This window comes from Manis javanica, chromosome 3, assembly GCF_040802235.1.
Source record: "Manis javanica isolate MJ-LG chromosome 3, MJ_LKY, whole genome shotgun sequence".
In the NCBI taxonomy this organism is placed as follows: Eukaryota; Metazoa; Chordata; class Mammalia; order Pholidota; family Manidae; genus Manis; species Manis javanica.
Genome location: NC_133158.1, coordinates 154,830,468 through 154,853,328, shown reverse-complemented (window position 1 = coordinate 154,853,328; position 22,861 = coordinate 154,830,468). Strand labels below are relative to the sequence as shown.

At 35.8% G+C, this 22,861-nt stretch overlaps 1 protein-coding gene across 2 annotated transcripts in view; it reads right to left on the bottom strand.

Annotated features, from left to right (window-relative positions):
• LOC108409401 (ceruloplasmin) overlaps positions 1–22,861 on the bottom strand; it is a 55,045-nt gene that overhangs the window by 23,051 nt on the left and 9,133 nt on the right. For both annotated transcript variants that reach the window (XM_073232227.1, XM_073232228.1), the window contains exons 3-11: positions 21,949–22,161; positions 21,018–21,191; positions 19,323–19,577; positions 18,169–18,340; positions 14,952–15,091; positions 13,757–13,897; positions 12,043–12,257; positions 2,311–2,461; positions 823–1,035 (exon numbers count right to left, since the gene is read on the bottom strand). In XM_073232227.1, coding sequence (XP_073088328.1) covers positions 823–1,035; positions 2,311–2,461; positions 12,043–12,257; positions 13,757–13,897; positions 14,952–15,091; positions 18,169–18,340; positions 19,323–19,577; positions 21,018–21,191; positions 21,949–22,161 — 1,674 coding nt within the window. The remainder of the gene's footprint in view (positions 1–822; positions 1,036–2,310; positions 2,462–12,042; positions 12,258–13,756; positions 13,898–14,951; positions 15,092–18,168; positions 18,341–19,322; positions 19,578–21,017; positions 21,192–21,948; positions 22,162–22,861) is intronic.

The window sequence follows — 22,861 nt, the reverse complement described above, 5'->3', positions numbered from 1 at the left end:
TCTCCTTAACTGTCACCTCTTCAGAGAGTTTTTACCCACCTTCCCCCACCAGTCACCAACCCCTTTCCATGCCCTATTTTTCTTCATCATACTTACAGCCACTTGATATATATGTGTATATATACTTGCTTGTTATCTGTCTCCCTTCATTAGAATTTTGACTCCACAACAGCAGGCATTTTATCTCTTTTGTTTACTCTTATATTTCCATGTGCATAATGAATACAGGAAGAGGTGACAGTGGACCTCTTTTGTTTTAGTGTCACATAATGAACCAAATAAAGCCTGAAGCAAGCTAGCATATTTTCATGTTTTGGTTAAAATTTCCTTCTTTATTTTAGTTTTACTCATTCAGAGCCAGGCCTGCATATATCTCTGGATTCGCATGGCTCTAGTTCTAGTACAGGAGATTCAGTTGTAAACAACCAGCAAGCCAACACCACATCTAGACAGCAGAGAGAGGATAGAAATTTAGATGCAGAGCCTTTTTGGAAGTCATTCCCCTTCTAGTCTGATTTGCCAGCTATCTTTAAAAGGACCATAACTTAAAGGAGAACATCTTGAGGATCTACTGTCTGGAAATGGGAGAAACCACAGTGCACTCTTCTTTTGTCACTCCTTCCTTCCCCGCAACAAACAGGAAACGGACCTCTCTGGCATATACTTAGCTGACAGAGGCTCAGACTTGCTTTTCCAAGGGAAGGAAGGGCAGTTGAGATGCTTGGGAAATGGGTGAGCTTATCACCCAACAACACAGGACTTAAAGCCAAAACCGCATGAATTGACCCAAAAGAGACTTGTCTTGACTTTAAAGAAATACACCTGCAGTATCAGGCTGCATGGAGAGTGTAAGACTTGCTTGAGGGAAGAGGTTTGCTGTGTCTCTCCTTTCTCCTCTTGACAGATACGTGTTTCCTGAAAAGTAAATCCCATGTATATCGGCCTCATTTCCAGCACTGAATAAGTACCACACGACCGAATCTCCTTGGCACATATTGAGACCAGGCTGATTTCCGTACATGAATCCATTCATGGCTGTAAAAGTTGGGAAAAAGCATTTTGAAAGGGGTTTATCTTATGTCCTCCTATATGACAACCTCCCAGACTTTCCAGAGCCAACTTTATTTTCTAGGAGACCCATTCAAGAGTATCTCTGTAACACCTTGCTGTACCCAGCACTCCAGAGCACTCCCTGGATGGTAGGAACAAAGCTGAATGCAGGGTTCTCAAGTTCTGCACCCTGAGAATCTCACTGTTCTTCCCAGATAGCTACTTCTCACTTCTCCAAGGGCCTTATTTGTGAGTATCAAAAGGTAAGAATAATAACAGCTTTTCCTGAGCACAGTAGACTGGGAACATGTTTGCTGTTCTAGATGGAAAATTATCCTGTTTCATCTTCAGTAACAGGGAAAAGTATATGCAGGAAGTTTCCTCTCAGTGCTGTTTCCAATAGATAATATTCTTGACTTCTCCAAAATGCAAGATCAAAAATAATATTTTAAGGATAATGGGTAGTATGACTAGTATCAATCCAACTAAAAAAATACATCAGTTTGTAACACAACTGTGTTTTTTCTTCTAGCTATGATGATTTTCACGTGTCCATTAGGGGTGTGGGCATTTTGAATAATTAGTTCACTGTCTCTAAACTATAACTGCATTTTTGAATGACACTGGGAGCCACAAAGTAAATATTATGCCAGGTTTCAATTAAATAAATATTTTTGGAGGTTTGTCCTGAGCATTGAAAAACAGTTTTAATCATGTTAAGAAAACTCCCAAGGGATTCTGATGAGCAATCAAGGGTGAGAATAACTGAAGTTCATTGAGAGCAGAGACTATATTATAGTGAATAATAAAATGAGCCTGTCATTATTAAGCCACAATTGAGAGAAGCATTTAATCCAATAGTTCCCAAAGCTCAGCATGTATCAGAACAACCTGGAGGGTAAACACAGATTGTTGGTGCCACCCCTGAACTTTTTGATTCAGTGGGTCAGGGTGGAGGCCCAAGAATTTGCATTTCTAACAAGTCCGTGACTGATGCTGAGGCTGCTGATCTAGAGACCACATTTTAAGAACCATGCATCTAATTGACAAATTTTGTATGTTTTATTGTTCACATTAAATAAGCAATGATGTTATCCTCAGACCACGATTCTTAATAATTTATTGAAAATTCTTCAATGGGGAAAGCATTTAGCATTTTGGCTTAATTAAAAACATTACATGTGCAGAACTGATGGTGCATAACTTGTGCATAACATTACATGTGCATAACTTGATGGTGGTGGATGATGTGGTACTTACAGTGCATCTTATTCGATTCTTGAAAGTCTGGGTCTTCCTTATCCACCTGGTCAGGTGCAGTTGTAAACATTTTGATATTATCATCCAGGAGTAAGCTCTCATTCTCATCAAACACCGTGGGAAATAAATAGAACTCCTTGTCTACATCTTTCTGTAAATCAAAACAAGAACAAGAGGTGAAGACAATGAGTAAAGCAGGAAAACTTCCACATACACCATACTATATGTGTACAAACATGCTAAAGGAAGGATAAGAACAGAAGTGTCCATTCCTTTTTGTAAATGGTGCTCACAAAATACTCCAGTAAACCACCAGTTTTCGTTAGTATCCATTAAGCAGACTTTTGGTTCAACATGATAATCTAAGCCTTTCTCAGCACCTAAAAGTTCTGACTCTACCCACCTTTTTTGTAGCTCTGCCCATGCCAATGGAGCCCACCTAAAACAATTGTTAAAATAGTGGGGAATATGTGCCAGTGCTAGAAATCAGGGAAAGTGTCATCCACATTCATGAAAACTTGAACAATTCCTATAAGACAGAGCAGGTGGAAGCAGATGGAGGGAGGAATCATCTTAAGTGAAGAAATAGCTTGCCAAGTGAATTGGAACAGGGATTCACACAAACTCTAGCCATCTGGACAAACATTCTCGCTCCCCCTCCCCCATCCTTGGTGAAATATAAAGAAGCAGAAATGTTATCTGGTCTATGAAATGATTGAGCAGTTCAGAAGAAGGTGATCAGTCTAAGGAATCAAAGCATATGAGCCCTAAGAACAAGTTATTCCCTCAAAGAAAACACTTTAGAGATTACTGCAGGTTTTTTCCTGAAATCATGTTTTCAGATGAAAGACATGATTATCATATTTAAAAGATCCAAATGAAGTAGAGATCTGAAGGTTAGATCTTGCAGAAAACTGAATCAATGATGGTGATGGTTTTAAGAAAGCTCCCATAAATCAGAAGAAAAGATACAAAGATAAAAAATATACACATAGTAATGATTTTAGAAAGCTATAAAAGGAAGAAACATAATGATATCAGTAGGAATGTTCACCAGCATAAAAGGAAAATACTAGAATATTCAGATTCAAAACTTCACTGGAAACAAGACAAAATTAGTAATAAGACCTATACCTAAAATATATACAAATATCTGGCAAAATTTTTGAATTCCAGAAATAGACAAATATCTACAATAATCTATGTAAAAAGTGTTATCACAAGCATAGGACTTCTCTAGTACAATAAACATCAGAGGAAGATGGAGTAGCACTTATGTTTTTGAGGGAAAATTCTACACAAGGAAAGAAAAACAAAAAGACACTTTCAGATGTGTAAGAATTTCTATAGGGGAGTGCTGTGGTAATTTATATACTGATCTATAGAGAAAACTCCAGTGAAAAGTTGACCAGTCATGTTTTCTAACCATATGTAACAAAACAAAAAAATTTGTAATGAAAGGACAAAATATTAGCAAAATTAAAAAGATCAAATTTGATCCAAAAAACTTACATCAAAGAGGAAACAAAAATGAATTACTGAGTATTTAGTAATATCCATGAGAACACTGCAAGTCATATGGGATAAAACTAAACAAACTGAGAGTCTGAAATGCTCATTTTAAGCAAAAATAAAAATCTGAACATTTTTGAAAAATAAAATGAAAAGAATAAAGACAAAAGCAGAAGTATTTAATGAATTAGAACACAAAATAGCCAAACCTAGAAGTTTATACTTTGAAAAGACCAATGAAATACATCAATATCTGACAGGGCTAATGAAAAATTGAGAGAACCCATATATACTGTGTTAGGAATGATGGAGAATGACCACATATATGGGAGAGAAAAAAAATTAACATGATTATGTGCAGTAAATGTGATCAGTGACTTAGAAGGAGGCATCTGAATAGCCCAATATCCATGGGTGAAATTAAAATGTGATTAAAACGTAGACAACAAAACTTCTTTTTAAAAGCCACACCGTCAAAATAAATTTACAGGCAATTTCTTTCAAATCTCTATAAAGCAAATGATTGCTATCTATTTAAATTTCCAAAGTCCTGAAACATGGAAATTTTAGTGAAAATCTGAGATCATGTTTTCAGATGAAAGACATGATTATCATATTTAAAAGATCCAAATGAAGTAGAGATCTGAAGGTTAGATCTTGCAGAAAACTGAATCAATGATGGTAATGGTTCTAAGAAAGCTCCCATAAATCAGAAGAAGATACAAAGATAAATACTTTGTGAAGATAGTATAGTCATGATATAATACCTGAAAAAGCACACAAAATCTAAATATCACTTATAGCTTAGATGAGAAATTCAAAAGAAAACACAATCAAATTCAACACAGAAATATATTGAAAAACACCCCACCATGCTCAAGTAATGCTTTTCCTCCAGATGTGCAAGGATGGTTCAACATTAGGAAATCCTTAATGTAGTTGGTCATTCATAGATCAAAGGAGAAAAGATATATAATTATTTCAAGGAAATTTACAAAGAACATTTTATATTTGGTATTCTGGCACCAGATGTTCCCTCTGTTTTCTCCCAGATCTTCACGAGGCTGCCTCCTTGAAATTTATATCTCACCTCAAATATTATCTCCTTATCTAAACTAGGATTTCTGTTCACTATCACTACACATGGTGGAATATAAACCCTGTTAGAGCAGGAAAGTGACCTGTTTGATTTACCAGTGAATTCTGTGCCCAGCACAGGATGTTTTTTGAGCGGCTCAGTGATGTTAAATAGAAAAACATTCTAAGTAAAATAGAAATAGAATAAAAAAATACTAATAGCCAGTGTCATACTTCATGGTAAATAATAGAGATTCATATTAAGAGCAGATACTTAAGAAGGCATTATTTAACATTATTCTGATTATTCGATCCAAACTGAGGCCACATGGCTAGTTAGTGAAAAGGCCAGGATGAGGACTTTTAATGCCTCCCACAGACCTTTCTATGTTGTGACTCCTTTATTTACAAAATAAAGATGATGAAATATGCAGAAGATTAAACTCAAATTTTAAATCTCAATTCACTGAGTGTCAGTTCCTTTAAAAATGGGGTTAACAGTACTTAGCCTCCTGGGTTGCTGGGTTAAGTATAGAAATATGTGTGAAAGTACCTGGACATTGTTCAATAAACATTAGCCTACTTTTATTCCTTTCTAAGATAAGCACAAGATCAAACAATGAGAATCCAAAGGAAGAAAAACATTTTTAAAGTTACATATCTAAAATTTTTTAATAATGGCATTACCATTTACAATGGCCAAATAAAATCAAAATATCTAAGCACAAACTTAACAAAAAATATCCAAAACTTATATAAAGGGAAGTATAAAATACTCCTGAAAAACACAAAAGTAGACTTAAACAAATGGAAAGATAAATGTTCTTCTATCAGGTGACTCAACTTTATAATGATGTCTATTCTTCCTAATTTAATTTGTATACTTGAGATAATACCAATAAAACACTATCAGACTTTTTTTTTCTGGAGCCATATAACTTTTTACAATGTTCATTCAAAAGAATAAGCAAAAATAACTGTTAAAATGAAAAATAAGTGCAAAGGTGTATGGCTACTAATCATTAAAACATGTTATAAAGGCTCTATAATTAAAATAGTATGGTACTATGTATGACTAGAAAGAGAACAATGGGATAAAATAGAAAATGAAGAAATAGACTCAAATATGTATGAAAAATTTAGTGTATGATAAGGGCAACATTTAAATTAATGGAAAAAAGTTAGGCTTTTTAATAAACAGTGTTGAGATAACTAGGTAGCCATATAGAAAAAGATAAATTTGGTCATTCCTCAACTGTACACCAGGATAAATTCTAAATGGAAAAGAGATTTAAATGTGAAAAATGAAACTATACAAGTACTAGAAGGCAGTATGGGTGAGTTGCTTTATAACATGGGAGTTGGGAAAACTTTCTTAACTTTAACTCAAACTCTATCAACAATAAAGTAAAATACAATAGAAATTTTAAAAATTTCACATGTCAAACAACAACATCCATAAACAAAGTATAAAGGCAAATGACAAACTAAGAAAAAATATTTGCTACTAATTTCTCAAAAAAAGGGTTTCTATCCCTAATATATAAAGAGCTTCTGAATCAGTGAAGAAAAATAGTCTGTTAGAAAAATGGGCTAGAGATCTGAATGGTTTGCATCAAAGAAGTAAAAATGGTTCTTAACCATTTGAAAAAAATGCTCGACTACTAATAAGACAAACAAATTGAAATTACAGAGATACTGTTTATGTTTTTACCTATTGGTAAAACATTCTCAAATTTAACAACATACTTTGTAGTGAAACTATGGAGAAACAAATAATCTCAGAGATACCTGGTAAATGTACAAAATGGCACTATTCCCTATGGAAGGGAATTTGGCAGCATCTAGCAACATTGTATACGTGTTTTTCCTATGTCCCAGCAATACCACCTCTAGAAATTTATCCAAGAGATATGCTGGCAGAATACAAAGAGACCTATGAACAAGGCTATCCACTGTATTTGTAATTGCAAAGACTGGAAACAACCTAAACAGATGACCTGTTTTATGAACTGTAGCATGTCTACATAATGGAGTAAAATCTGTAAAAAGGATTGAGGAATATCCATATCTTACTATGGAGGGACTTATACATTGTTAAGCAAAAAAAAAAAAAAAAAAGCAAAGATAAGAATACACAGACACATACACTTGTTTATTTAAAAAATAAAAGAATAAGAATTAGAGAAGAAATGAATGACATTGCAAACAGGAAATCAGTAGAAAAGAATCAATAAAATAAAAAAGCTGATTCTTTGAAAAGATCAGCAAAATCAATTATACTCTAGCCAGTCTAACTAAGAAAAAAAGAGATAATGCAAGTTACTAATATCATAAATAAAAGATGGGACATTGCTACAGATTGTATGGACATTAAAAGGATAATAAAGAAATAATATGAACAACTCTATGCCCATAAATTGATAACCTAAATGAAATGGACCAATTCCTTGAAAGATGCAATTTCCAAAACTCACATAAGAAGAAATAAACAATCTGAATAAGCCTATATGTACTAAAGAAATTAAATCAATAACCAATTACTTGTCAAATCAGATACCACCAGTTTCAGACAGATGGGCTCATTGGTGAATTCTACCAAACATTTAAGGAAAAAATTATACCAATTCTTTCTCATAGAATAGAAGAAGAGGGAATACTTCTTATTTTATAAGGTTAGCATTACTCTAATACCAAAGCCAAAACATTGCAAGAAAACTACAGACTAATATATCTACTGAACATAGATGTAAAATACCCCCAAAATATTAGCAAATTCAATCCAATAATTTAAAAAAATTATACACCATGACCAAGGGGGATTTATCCTGGGTAATCAAGGCTAATGCAACTTTTAAAAATCAATTAATGTGGCCCATCACATCAATAGGCTATAAAAGAAAAATCACATGATGTATCAGTAGATTCAGAAAAAACATTTGGCAAAATCCATGACCCATTTGTGATAAACTATCAGTAAACTTAAAGTAGAAGAAAATCCCTCAACTTGGTTAAAAATATCTACAAAAAAACTACAGTTGACATAATGCTTACTGGTGAGAAACTAGAAACTTTACCGCTAAAATCTGGTATAAGACAAGGATGTCTCCACCTCGTGCCTCTTTTTCAACATCATACTGGAAGTTCTAGCTAATGCAGTGTGAAAAGAAAATAAAAGGTATACAGATTGGAAAGAAAGAAACAAAACTTTTGGTTTGCAGATGACATGATCATTTATGTAGAAGATCCAAAGGATCAACAGAGAAACTCCTGGAACTAATATGTGATTATACAAGTTTGTAGGGTACAAGGTTAATATACAAAAGTCAATCATCCTCCTAAATATCAACAATGAACAAGTGGAATTTGAAATTAAAAACAATACAATTTACATTAGTATCTTCAAAAATGAAATACTTGGATATAAATCTAACAAATATGTACAAGATCTACATGAGGAAAACTATAAAAGTTGGGTGAATGAAGCTGAAGAACTAAATAGAGAAATATTCCATGTTTATGGAGAGAAAGACTCAATACTACCAAGCTATAAATTCTTCCCAAGTTGTTCTATATTTTCAATACAATCCCAATCAAAATCCCAGAAAATTATCGATATAAACAAAGATATAAACTGTGGATATAAACTGATTCTGAAGTTTGTATGGAGAGATGAAGAATCCAGAACAGCAAACACAATATTGAAGAACAAAGTTTTAAGGCTGATATTTCCCAAGTTCAAAACTTACTATATCACTATATTAAAAAAAAAAGCAATGTGGTATTGGCAAAGGAAAAGACAAATATATCAGCAGGAAGAATAGGGAGCCCAGTAGTAGACCCATATAAATTTAATCAACTGAATACTGACAAAGGAGCAAAAGCAATACAATGGAGCAAAGATAGTCTGTTCAACAAATGGTATTATAACAACAGGATATCCATATGTAAAAAAATGAATCTAGACACAGACCTTACACTCTTCAAAAAAGATTAACACAGAATGGATCATAGACCTAAATGTAAAAGACAGAATCATAAAACTCCTAGAAAACAACATAGGAGAAAATCTAGCTGACCTTGGATATACCAATAATAACTTTTTAGATATAACACCATAGGTGCAATCTATAAAAAAATAATTGATTAGTTGGACTTCATTAAGCCTAAAATTTATGCTTTGTGAAAGATAATGTCAAGAGAATGAGAAAATAAGCCACAGACTGCAAGGAAATATTTGCAAAAGACACTTCTGATAACTATTGTCCAAAATATTCAAAGGACACTTAAAACTCAACATCAAGAAAACAAACAACCCAATTAGCAAATGGGCAAAAGACCTTAACAGACACGTCACCAAAGAAAATATACAGATAGCAGATAAGCATATGAAAAGATATTCCACATCACATGTCTTTAGGGAAATGGAAATTAAAACAACAATGGTACACTGCACACACAGAATACCCAAAATCCAAAACACTAACAACACTAAATGCTGGTGAGCATGTGGAGCAATAGGAACTCTCATTCACTACTACTGGGAATGCAAAATGGTACAGGTCTCTTACAAAATTAAATATACTCTTACCATATGATACCAAAGAGCAATTAGGCTCTTTGGTATGTACCCAAATGAGTTGAAAACTTGTATCTACACAAAAACTGCTAAAACTTGAAAGTAACCAAGATGTCCTTCAGTAGGTGAATGGATAAATAAACTGTAGTACATTCAGACAATGGAATACTATTCAGTGCTAAAAAGCCATGAAAAGACTTGGAGGAGGCTTAAATGCATATTACTAAGTTATAGAAGCCAATCTGTAAAGGCTACATAATGTATGATTTTACTGTCTTCAAAGCTATGGAGATAGTAAAAAGATTAGTGGTAATACAGGGGTTGGAGTTTGGGGGAAAGGGTAAATAGGTGGAGCACAGATCATTTTTAGGGCAGTAAAAATACTCTGTATGATACTGCAATAATAGACACATGTCATTAAACATTTGTCCAAACCCGTAGAATGTAAACACCAAAACTGAATCATAATGTAAACTATGGATGATTATAATGTGTCAATGTAGGTTCTTCAATTGCAACATGTACCACCCTGCTGGGGATGTTGACATTGGAGGAAGCTGTGCACTTGCAGGGGTAGGGGATATATAGGAAATCTCCATGCTTCATTGTCAATTTTGCTATAAACCTTAAAGTGCTCTAAAAAAAAAAGTCAACAAAATGATAAAAGAAATAAAAGAATAAACTATAAAGTAAAGAAAAAGCTATGTGGGGAGGGAATAGGTAAGAGGGAAGAAAAGATAGAAGTTAGACTTCTTTGAATATGACTCCTTTTATAGATTTGATGTTGGAACCAGGTAAATATTTACATAATTATAAAATAATATTGCAGTTTTAAAAGCAATCCCTTAAAAAAAGGAACAAAATGAATTAAATAAACCTGTGTGTCCAATGGGTGGCAAAACCACACAGAGGAACTATTTCAAATGACTTTAAATCTGTAATTTGACTGAACATGCCCAGTGGGATCTACTAGGACAAAAAAGGCGGCAAACAAATCTTAAACTTTTTTTTCATTGATTAAATCGTTAGCTGTAGTGTTGCAATTGTGATTCTGAATTTGTTGTGTGTATATTGTGGGATAAGTTCAGTGAACATTTTTGTTGGTATCACTGAGAGATGTTTTTCAGTGCAGTTGGAGAGAGACACAGATAGATATAAGATCAATGAGGTTAAGTAAAGCAACAGCAAGAAAAAATCTGCAGACCTGAATTTGAATAGAAAATGTCAGTATGAACTCATGACAAATTTTTATCTTAAAAAAATTGTTTCCAGTTCTGCCCACTAAAAACGCCTAGAAACAATGATTAACCCAATAGAAATGAGCCTCCCTAGTGTTCAGATTGTGATTCTACAAATAATTTCTTACTGAAATGAATCAGGACCTCTTGGGAGAAGTGGCTGATTCCAGCTCTGGCTCAGAAAATGTGCAGTGTGAACCTGAAATGGCTTTCTATACTAGAAACCCAAGAAGCTTCAAAGACTACTAAATTCATGTAGAAATGAAGGAGGGGACCTGAGCTAATCCCTCCAGTGGTAAAAAATAGGATACTTTGAGCACTGATAAAGATGACAGTGAACTGACACACACCAAATTTGCTTAAATCCATAAGTCCACAACAGTGCTTAAAAAGAAATTATTGAGAGCCTTTGAAGTATGCAAAAGGAAAACTATTAATCTGAACACTTCTAAATGAAGGGAGAGAATTAAACATTTGTCATTCCTTTCTTACTTTATCTCAGGGGAACCAAACAGTTCATTTCTGCATATTTTGCATTACAAATAAAAAAATCTAACCCAAATCTGACCAAGCTTGTTGACCTATCCACGGGTTTATAGGGAATAGAGGGAAAGAGAAAGAAACATGTTTAGTGACACCACAGGAATGCAACTAGTAAAATCTAGACATGGGGAGCTTCTGCAGGCTAAATGACCCTTGCAACAGAAATGTGCAAGATAATAATCTTGAGAAAGGTACCAACTGGTTGCAATGTGTCTAACTCAAACAACAAACTTGAGACAATGAAAAGACGATTGGGGAAATGTAAACAGATTGGAAATGTAATGATATTAAGGAATTACTATGATGATAATTTTTAAGGTGTGATAATTGATATTGAGGTCTTTTGTAAAGGGGTCCTTATCTTTTAAAGATTCATATTAAAATATTTATTTTAGAGATAAAAACAATGAGGGGGTTAGATATTTCTATGTCTAGGTCAAAGGGTCATTTTCTCATTTCTAAAAAGTGTTTTAAGCATTATTTTCCTCAGTAAATGTTGATTGACCTATTACCATTAATAACAGGTGATTTTTTTATGTGTGTTCAAGTCAAACTGTATCACCAAAGACCTTGGATTCTAAGGAAAACCTTGTTTCCAACTCATCTTGGAACAATCATGTTGGCGAGAGAATCTCCACAGAATACAGATCTTATAAGCCTGAGAAAAATTTACAATAAACATTATATGTAGAATTCTCACTACTTTAAAACCCAGTTTTCCTTATAATAGTGATAATTCAAGGGGATTGGGAAATCATTTTCATTTTCCCTGATTGGACTTACTTGTCTCCCATTTGCATGTAAACTTCCTTTCCTGCATATTTTCATTGGCCCGATAAGCCCAGTGAATATATCTTTGGTGGGATCCACAGCAGAATAATACATCTTAGATAGACAGACAGGGTCTTTGTAAGTGGGTCCCACTTGTTCGGGGATAGTCCATTCATAGGTGAATGTTCCTTTGGGTGCCACATAGGAGGCCGAAGAAGAAGGTGCACCTGCGAGAAAGGTCACATTAGAGAGGTTAAGTATGCTTTTTGATGTCATTTGAGCCACAAAGTAGACTGGGTTTAGTCTAAGATACCCCACTTCTGAGAGCCTTATTATTAGAATGGAATCCTGCTTGCGATCCTGTATCAGGTAACAGATAGGTGTCATTTCCTCCTTCAAGTCTCCTCCTCTTAACCTCTGTCTGAGATCAGTGTTTGTTCCCATCTCAATGTTTGTGTTTCCCCCCAACCCCCCAAATTCATGTATTGGTCTCCTAATTCCTGATAGGATAGTGTTAGAAGTTGAGCCTTTGGGAGGCGGTTAGGTTATAAGAGTGGAGCCCTCTTGAATGGGATTAGTGTTTTTAGAGCAGAGACCCCACAGAGCTCCTTAGCCTCTTCTGCCTTGTTAGGATGCAGCAAGAAGTCTGATACCCAGAAGAGGGCCCTCACCCGACTATGCTGGCACCTTGATGTTGGCCTTCCAGCCTCCAGAGCTGTGAGAAAGAAGTGTCTGTTGTTTATAAGCCACCCAGTCTGGGATATTTAGCTACAGCCATCTGAGTGGACTAAGGGCACTTCTCTTTGTGCTCTCACATGCCCAACGTCCCTGGCACCTTTCATGTTATATTGTGTGTGCCCAACCCCCAGGCCCCACAAACAGAACTTAACCTTCTTGAAGGCAAGCATTGCCTCTGTTATTTCCATCAACTAGAACACACTTGAAAATAGGGGTAATCAATGCACTTTTTATTGAACCAAACTGAACCGAAAGTAATTTTAGAACTGAAAGGAACCTTGAAGATGATCCTGTTCAAATCTCCCAATTTGGCACTTGAGGAAACTGAGGCCAGAAAGACTGAATAACTGGCTCACAGTCACACTGCAATGGCTGCAAAGCCACTGGTATTCACTGGTCAACACTGATACATAAAAATACCTAAATACATTTATGTAATGGAATATTTTCTATCGTTAAAATTATATTTATAACATGCTCTTAATGCTAAGAAAACAAAGTCTGGATACAAAATTGTAATATTTATTTACTTTGATCTCCATCACATTTAAAATATATATTCTATGTACATAGATGAGAGTGGAAGAATTATATAACAGTGGCTGTGTATAGAACTATGGATAATATTTTTGGCTATACTTTTATATATTTTTCAGATATTCTAAAATGAGCATCCAGTCTTGTAATTACAAAAACATTTTTTTAATTTAAAAATCAACCAAACAGTACTCCAGAAATGTGTAATTGATAATAATCCAAATAAGTTACTGCCAGCACTGTGAATAATCATGCACTTAAGGCAGGACAAAATTCCATAAACCAATTGGAAATGGTAGGAGAAGAGGTTCATTTGCTCTGGCATAATGCCTGAGAGTGATATATGAGCAGTCTCCTTGCAAGTTCCTGCCTTCAGTTTTTGCAGTTTTCCTGGGATGACCAGCACACTGGGTTATTAAAACACTGTTTGGTTACCAAGAGTCATACTCACTTCCACTATGTGTGGCATAGAATGTGCCCTCATTGCTCTTATCAACTCTCACCCCAATTGCCTCAATACTGAGGGGATATGCTCCTTTGTTATGGAAGGTGACTCTAATGGTGTCTTCCACCTCTGCCCAAATGACAGGACCTAGGGACAAAGAAAAAATTATTATCCTCCCTTGGTATATAACATATGCAATCCATAAGACATTTTCTTTGGTTTGCTCTCTAGCAAGAACTGTTGAGAGGAACATGCTTATTTGTGGCAAATGGAAGCTTGGTTTTTTTAAAGTCCCTTATCAGTTTGACATGGTGAGGTTGGGAAGATATGAGAAGAGCTTTTGGATTTAACTTTAGGTTAATAACATTTGTTACTTTTTTTATCCAAATCTTCTTGGTTAGATGTATGTTATTTGTCCCAAGAGTTGGGAGTGTGGGTGCTGTAAGCCTTGACCACCCAAAGTGGTAAGTTAAATTGTTTTGGGTGTGAAGAGTGACACTGTTGTGGATTTTCCATCACCAAAATATAGAATAAAAACATAGGTTTTATGTCTATGTTGTTATGTTTTATGTAATATGGAAAATGGCATTTATCAAGAGTGTGTTCTTCTGAGTGTTTACGTACATTAACCCATTTAATCCTTACAACTTTATGAGGTAAGGACTATTATTGTTTCCATTTTACAGAAAGGGAACAGGTGCAGAAAGTTGAGTACTTTCAAAGGTCAGACAGCTAATAGATGAAGGGTAAGGACAGTCTGCATCCAGACCCTGTTTGCTCACCCTCTAGGCTGTTCTGCCTGAGTACCTGGGCGAGAACAGGTTTCTGGGCAGTGCAGAAGGTTCTAAGACAGACTCAGCCTGTCTCATTAGTAACTTGGATTTTATTTTTAAGGGAATGGACTGTTAGCTAAGAATGGAGGTTAACCATTTTGTTGTCTATTTAAACCAAGTAATAAATACACAATTCCCCTTACCTGTTTGAAGAAAAAAAAATTCATCATTTGAAGTTAGCATGGCTTTTAGGGTGAAAATTTACTATTGATAACTTTCATTCAGAAAAATAATTAGCTGCTGAATTTAACTGTTGATTAATCGTCCACATCTCTATGTTGTATACAGAAATCATGTGCAGGTCCTGAATGTACTGTTGTTCTGAGGTTGGGAAGAGTGCAGTAGTCATATATTCTGCATGGACTCACCCAGGATGCCAAGATGTTCCTCCTCAGGGCCTCTCTCCTTTCGATTCATGAACGAGGCATCTGTGTACTCACGATAAACCAACTTTTTATAGGAGCCTCCAATTCTTGTAGTACCGTGTTCAAAAAATACCTTTGAATCGCTGCCAAAAAAAAGGGGTTTAATGCTGGACTTGAAAGCAGAACGGAGAGCAAATATTCACATGGGATACTAACTGAAGAGAAAAATGCTGACCAGAGCTTAGAGATAATTATTATCCATGACTTACCAAATCCTCAAACAGAAACAGATAATATTAGGCCACGTCATAGAAGGATGTTCAGCCAAGGAGCAGAGAATCACGGTGTAGGGGTTTCACTTTTTCAGGTAACATGAGAGCATGTACAGAGGCTCATGTCAACCCCTGACAGTTAATAAATTGTTCTACAATACAATCTTTCTGGGAAGTTATGAACCACTGGGAAGAACGTGCTTATTTGTGGCAAATAGAAAGCTACACTAGTTTAAGAACATGGTAGCTAAGTGTTTATCCCATATGAGCGCCAGCCAGATGCTCCGGAGCTTTCCTATAGTATCTAAGACTCTCAGGACAATGTAACAAAGTTGGTACTGTTCTCCCCACTTCACAGAGGAAGAAATTAAGTCTCAGAAAGGCATTAGACTTGCCAAAACCACCCCATTCATCTCTTCTTCCATTTGACAAATGTATGAACACAGGCTTTTTTGTCAGGAACCCTACTATGTGCTGGTGACATAACCATAAGCAAGGCGGACCTGTCCTTGTCATATGGACTTTACACTTGTCAGAGAAGACAGACTATGAGCCCATCAGCAGAATAACATGTAATAAGCACAAGGTGTTAGGGTACATTTTCTCCTGGGGCTGTGGGGAGTGGGAGGCAGAGGACCCAAAGGGAAATTTCCTCTCCATAGGAAGTGGTTTTTAAAAACTGTCAGAAGTAGAGTTAAAAAGTACAAAATATGTTGGTGGGAGGATGAGGCAGGTGTTCTCGAAGAGGAAAGAGCCTGTGGGAAGGCTCAGGAGACAGTGTGAGCATGGCATGTTTTACAGAATAGGACAGGAGCATAACATGCAGAGTGGGCAGAGGAGCAGAGAATGAGGCCTGGAGGCACAGCGGACAGGCAGGAGGACCTGGGTCGGTTTCGGTGCTGGGTCAGGGGCAGTGGGAAAGCTTTGAGCATTCAGGATGAGTGTTGCAGGGGGATCCCTCCAGTGGGTGCCTGGAGAATGTATTGGAATGTGCAAGACTGCAGTAAAGGAGACAGTCAGGAGGCTGCTTTTAAAATTTCAGTGAGACGTAGTGATGACTTCAGAAGTATTGGCAAAGAGAATGGAGAGAAATACACAACTTTCAGAGATACTTAGGATATAATGAGGTATTACTGGATGAGGAAGGGAGGGACTGGTGAAGAAGGAGAGAGTCCAGTTTTGGGCTTGATCAGTGGGTGGATGGTGATGCCCTTCACAGAAAGCAGGAAACTCAGCTTGTGGAGAAGACAGTGGGTTCTCATTTGAACATGTTGATTTGAAGGGGCGTCATCCAAAGTGGGGTCTATTAAGCAGTCGGACATCCAAATCTGCAGTTTACAAGAGCCTTCTGGGTTGGAGCCGCAGCTTTGGGAATCATTGCGTCTGGATGTCCGTGTAGCCTAGGACTGAAACTCTTCTTCAAGAGTCAACAGACCCGGGTCAAACCAGGCCCAGCTATCGACCTGTTGTGTGTCATTAAGTAAATTACCTAACCTTTTCCAGTAGACGGGTGATAAACAAGGCTTCTCTGGGGAGGTGGTGTTTGAGCAGAGACTTGGAACAGGGGTATGGCATTATCTCACTGACATTTTCAAAAGATCACTTTGGCTGCTTTATGGAGAATGGACAGTAGGAAAGGAAGCCTGAGGCAGGAAGAAGCTGGCACGCTGTGGAAACCATCAGAAATGTAGAAAGCATAGTTTGTGTACATCAAAGAACACTACCAAGAGCATGAAGAGAAAACCCATGGAACGGGAGTAAATATTTGCAAAGCATATATCTGATAAGGAATTTATATCCAGAATATATAAAGAATTCCTATAACTTAACAACAGCAATAAACAACCCAATTCAAAAATAGTCTTCAAAATAAAAACTTAATTCTTAAATAAAAGGATTCTTAAATAAAAAAAGGACTTGAATAGAAATTTCTCCAAATTGCCAGTAAGCACATCAAAAGATGCTCAACATCACTGATCTTCAGGGAAATGCAAGTCAAAAATCGCAATGAAATACCACTTCAGACCCTTTAAGATGACAATTATCAAAAAAAAAACAAAGGAAGTGTTGGCAAGGATGTGGAGAAATTGGAATCCTTGTACATTGCTGCTGGGAATGTGAATGGTGTGACTGTTGTGTAAAACAGTATGGTTATTCCTCAAAAAATTAAAAATAGAATTTTCATTTGATCAAGCAATTCCATTCCTAATTATATACCCCAAAGCACTGAAAGCAGGGACCTAGACAGATACTCATACTTCAGTGTTCGTAGTGGCATTATTTACAATAGCCAAAAGATAGAAACAACCCAAATATCCATCAACAGAAGGATGGATAAATATAATGTGGTATATGCATCCAATGGAGCATTTTTCAGCCTGAAAGAAGAATGAATTTAAGATGCATGCTACAACATGGGTGAACCCAAAAAACATTGTACTAAGTGAAATAAGCCGTACAAAAAAGGACAAATATCACATGATTCCACTTGCATGAGGTGCCTAGATATTCTAGAGACAAAGCAGAATAGCAGTTACAGGAGAAAGGGGGTTATTAACGGATACAGAGTTTCTATTTGGAATGATGAAAAATTCTGGAAATAGCTAATGCTGATGAATATACAACTTTGTGAATGTATTTAACACGGCTGGATTGTACAATGCTAATGGTTTCAGATGGAAAGCAAATGAATTGATTGGTCTAATTGTATTCATTGTTTTCTGAGGATTTTGTTGAGCATTTGTAACTTCTAAAACCTGTGTTTTTCATGGTCTCAAAAGTGTTATTTCTCAAATTTGGACCCATACCAAACACTTTAATAAATATTTAACACTCTAGTTACTCAGTTTTAGGCACCTATTACAGTTTATTTACTGAATAAGACTTTTATGATTTTATTTCTAGGGGAGGCCTATTTTGCAATAATAGTCTTTTTTTTTCTGAATTACCTCTCAGGTGCTGTTAAGTTTTCTTTGGTGAAGGTGTCTGTGCCAGTGGGTGCATAGTTCCAGATTAGCTCCTCAGCAGCGATATAGTAGTGTCTCACATGTTTCCCACGGATATCATTTTCTGATGAAGACTTATTACAGTCTTGTACCTGGAAAAAAGCCTGCAAACCAGCTAAAAACAGAAGGAGACATGGGTTAATGGAGTCAGTGTTTCTCTTCCCTATTGCCTTGTAAACACTGCTAGTGAAATGACAGATGGTAGTTGAATAGCTAGAAACAGTATTATAAACTAGAGAAGAGTTGTAAATAAATCCCTGGTGGAAAATTCAAGCAGTTTTAAATAATAACTTCTCTATATGGCACAGAGAGGAAATATAAAATACTAGTGTTTTCAAAAATATGGTTCCACTCTCTGTGAGGTTTTACTTCAGAAGTCTTTGATGAGGGAAAAAGGACATATTAATAGATAAATGATGAAGAGAGGCTCTGCCATCTTTTTAAGGGGTTGGGTAGGTGGAGGAGGAGGAATATAATGAGTTTGTACTACTATTGTTCTGCCAGACAAAATGGTTATGCACCTGCTGTGCTGGGCCTTCTGTGACCAAGGTCCCATTTGACAGATGAAATTATGTTTGATGGTCTAAGTAACATATACCCATAACCCCAGATTAAGGCTAATTTCTTCAGGAAAAAATTTTTCAAGACCCAGGAATGTTTTATTGCCCAATATTAAAGAGATTAAAGAGAGTTTTCAGCAAGTTAAACCAAAGAATAGCAGGACTCAAAGGACAAAGCTGGCTATATTTGCTAGAAACAAGTTGAAAGCAAGCTACTTTTCAGCACAATATACAATCTTCTGGTGTTTGTAATATTGTATATTTTACAAAGTTGGTGAACTGTGTATATATATTTTAAGCAGGACTATAAATTCAGAGCCAACTTTTCTTTTCCAAAAATTAATGTATTTTCAGATTTTGTTACTTCATAAATGTTCCATTATGATGCACACCATCATAGGAATAAAACTAAGTTACTAGTTCAAAACTCAGATCATCCCAAATATGTTAAGCTTTTAGATTCTGATTCCCATTAGGAGTGTAACTGAGACATGACTCTTTTCAGCCGACAGCTAATGTCAGGTAAAGGTGCCTTACCTTTCAGGTGGTTTAGGTTCTGACAGCTGAGCATCCATTCTCCAGGGCTCTGGGCCACCATAAAAGCCTCAAAGAGGGTAGCAGGGAAGAGATTGACTGTATCAGTAGTGTAGTACTTATTAGTCAATACTTGCCCATGGAAGAAAGCTGCGTGCACATCAACTTCATTACCCATACCAAAAAGATACCATTTTACTCTGTCCTTTGCACACATGGAGAGTCCTGGGAGAGTGCCAAAAGCGTACCCGTTCACAGCTGTAAGTCAAGAGCAGAGATTGTGACTAACAGACACTGATGCCTGTAATAGTTGCCTCTACAGACTTAGATTCACTTTGGGATGGGAAATGCCTGGTATACGCACTGCCCTTCCTCCGTCCTGTACCCATATCAGACATTGCTAATCGATCACAGTGCTCTTTCATTTTGGACCTGAATTCAGCCTCAGGATTTTTGTCAGCACAATATTAGCAGATGAACACAACATGAAAGATGACATCTGTTTGCTCTCTTTGTTATAACCTACCTGTACACATTGCTATGTATGGATGTGGATTTGTATATACAGTACATATATCCATGCATACAAATAGATATACAATACATATAGCAAAGAGAAAAATGAATGAGGGTTTTTTAGTAATCAACATGCATCATGTTGAGAGTGGTAGTATGGATGATTTCAATGTTTTCTTTTCGCTTATCAGAACGGTTCCAATTTTCTACAGTGACTATGAACTGCTTTTGTAATAAGAACACAGGATGGCTTGAGATCTTTCAAAGAAACTTTGGGTCACTGTTCAAACTTGGTGATTCTAGAGAGAAGGTAGAAACTGGTTTGTGGAATCATCATGAATGCATCAAATGCAAGAGAAGTACCAAACCAGACCTAGCCACAATAGGAGTTTCTCTAACATTTATTTTTGTTAGCATGTAACAGAGGCAGGACTAAAGTATGGAAAGAAGACCCTCCAGTTATAATAAGCAAAAACTGGAAACAAAAATGTTATTTGTTAATTAGCTTATTATCTGCTTTGGTAGTACAGTTATTTTTGTATCCTTAGCTTCTGAGTAAAACTTATTTTGAAGAAGCTAAACACACATAAAAATCTATACTTATTTGTCTAATTGATGTTACCTTTAACAATTTCTTATGACAATTCTGAGTGATAGACAATCTTACTAAGATCATTATTTTGTATCTGAGAATAAAGGAGAAGACTATGAAAAAAACATTTATACAAGAAGTAAAATGAACTACAATATAGAAAAAATGAAGCAGGGTGCAGAGGGACAATGTATACATAAATGAAATACCTTTGGAACTAGCAGTTTGAACTATTTTCCTAAATATAGTTTAAAGCATTTTTAAAGTATTTATTTTAATAAGTTTAGCATGCCTCAACAATTTTTAGGATGAGTTTGGAGGATAAATAAATATATAACTGTAACACACATGCATTAAATCATAACTGATGATATTTTATCCTTATTGGTTTGGGAAAAATTTGGTGTATCTGGCTTTACTTGGCTCAGAGTTTTGTCTGACCTGTTTGGCTGAATATGAATGTCAAAGATGCTTCATTATCAGGGCTACAGATCAGAAACCCACTACTTAATCAGATGAGGGAATAAACTTGGCAGAATTAACATATTAAGAAAAATAAGATAAAGTTAATATGTCTTCTGTAATCTTACAATACATTCTGTTACTCTCTTGGAAGTCTTCATTCTCTTTGTCAACTTTCTCTGGTTCAGAGCAGTAAGTTTCAATGTTATCATCGAGGTACCAGCTGAAATTTTCATCCACCACAGAAAACATCACCACAAATTCTTTATCAATATTTTTTTCTTTTTCTTTATCCAGAGAATCTGAAGGTGAAAATTACTATTTTAGTAGTACTTACTCTTCAACATGTATTTTTAGATGTGATCTGTAACTTTAAAAAATGTTAGTATGTTTGTTTCCCTAATACACCACAAATCTGGATTAGTCACTCCTGTTTTGCAAACATGGAAATGCTTAGGAAATTTTATGTTCAGTATCCTAGGCTTGGGAGACACTCATATATCTGGATGCCACTGACCATATAACCATTAAATGCTTTTTGGCAAATGAAGAGGTTGGAATTCAAAGTTGTGTATTCATCTTTTGGTGTATATGGTCACAAGCTGAGACAAAAGTCCTTTGCAAGTAACTAATTGTTTTTCAAGGTAGGATTCGATTTCAAGCTCTTGAGCTGTATTGTCTTTTCATGATGTTAGAAACAGTTACTATAATATTATATTTACCAACACAATGCAAATAACTATAGATCTATCACAGTGGAGGGCCACTAGGGGAGTCACATTTGGTGAGGTCATGTATCTCAACACCAACTTTGGAAGTCAGATACAGCGAACTTGTCTCCAAGGAGAACAATTTACTTGTAGCTTAGCAATGTATGTGCATGCTTGCTCCATTTACCCCTTCTTCTCTTATCCTGCTCTCCATCTCCTCTTTTTTTCTAGACTCACACCTCTCTGCCTTACCTATTCAATGATTACACAGAAGACTTGACATATATTTAAAATGCAAACTGCCTTGTTTCTTGTTTTTGGTCATATGAGTAACAATGAGAAAATGTACCTTTTTTACAAAATATTAAAGGTCCGATGAGTCCGGAGGCAATATCTCTGGGAGCATCAATGTGGGAATGGTAAATCCTGGTCACACAATTGCTATCTTCTTCACCAGGACTTTGTTCCTCAGTGGCATGCAATATGTATGTATACTTCTCACCTGGCTGCACTTTGTCATCTGCTTTTTGAAAATCTGTGGTGTTATCTGGGTAGATGGCTCCTAGGAAGGAACAATGCAATGGAGTTATAAAGTGAATGTATTTGAACTAAAATGAGGGAAGAGATAGTCCATTTACTCATTCAGTATTGAATAAACATTTATTCAACATCTAATATGTGCCCCCTTGGGGATGTAGTGATGTGCAATTTAAACACAGAGGAATAAGAGGATAATGGCTAGGGGGTCTGGAAGCTTCATAGAAAATTGTGTTATTATTTTTTATGCTTGCTGAGTCTTCAGTGAGCAGTAGTAGATATGTCAGGGACCTAATGACTTTTGGTTTGCAATTTAAAGAACCATTTTGGCCCTGGGATCATTGTATGGAAGCATGAGCAAACTGGCTTCCCTCTCCTATAATTTGAAAATTTCTTATATGATGCCAGAATTTTGCCCATGAAGTAACCATGGAATTAAGAAAAATTTACTTTAATTTTTGGAAATTTCCAAATGTATGTAAAAGCTGGGAGAATAATATATGAACCTTCATGTACCCATCAACCCAGCTTTAACAATGATCAGTTCAAGGGCAGTTTTGTTTCATCTATACGCCCACTCACTCTTCTCCCTATCACCACTGAATTTTTCTAAAGCAAATCCCAGACATTATATAATTTTATTCATAAATACTTGTGTATGTATCTCTAAAGGACAAGAACACTTTTTTCTTTTAGTATAATCACAGCATTATCATACTTTAAAA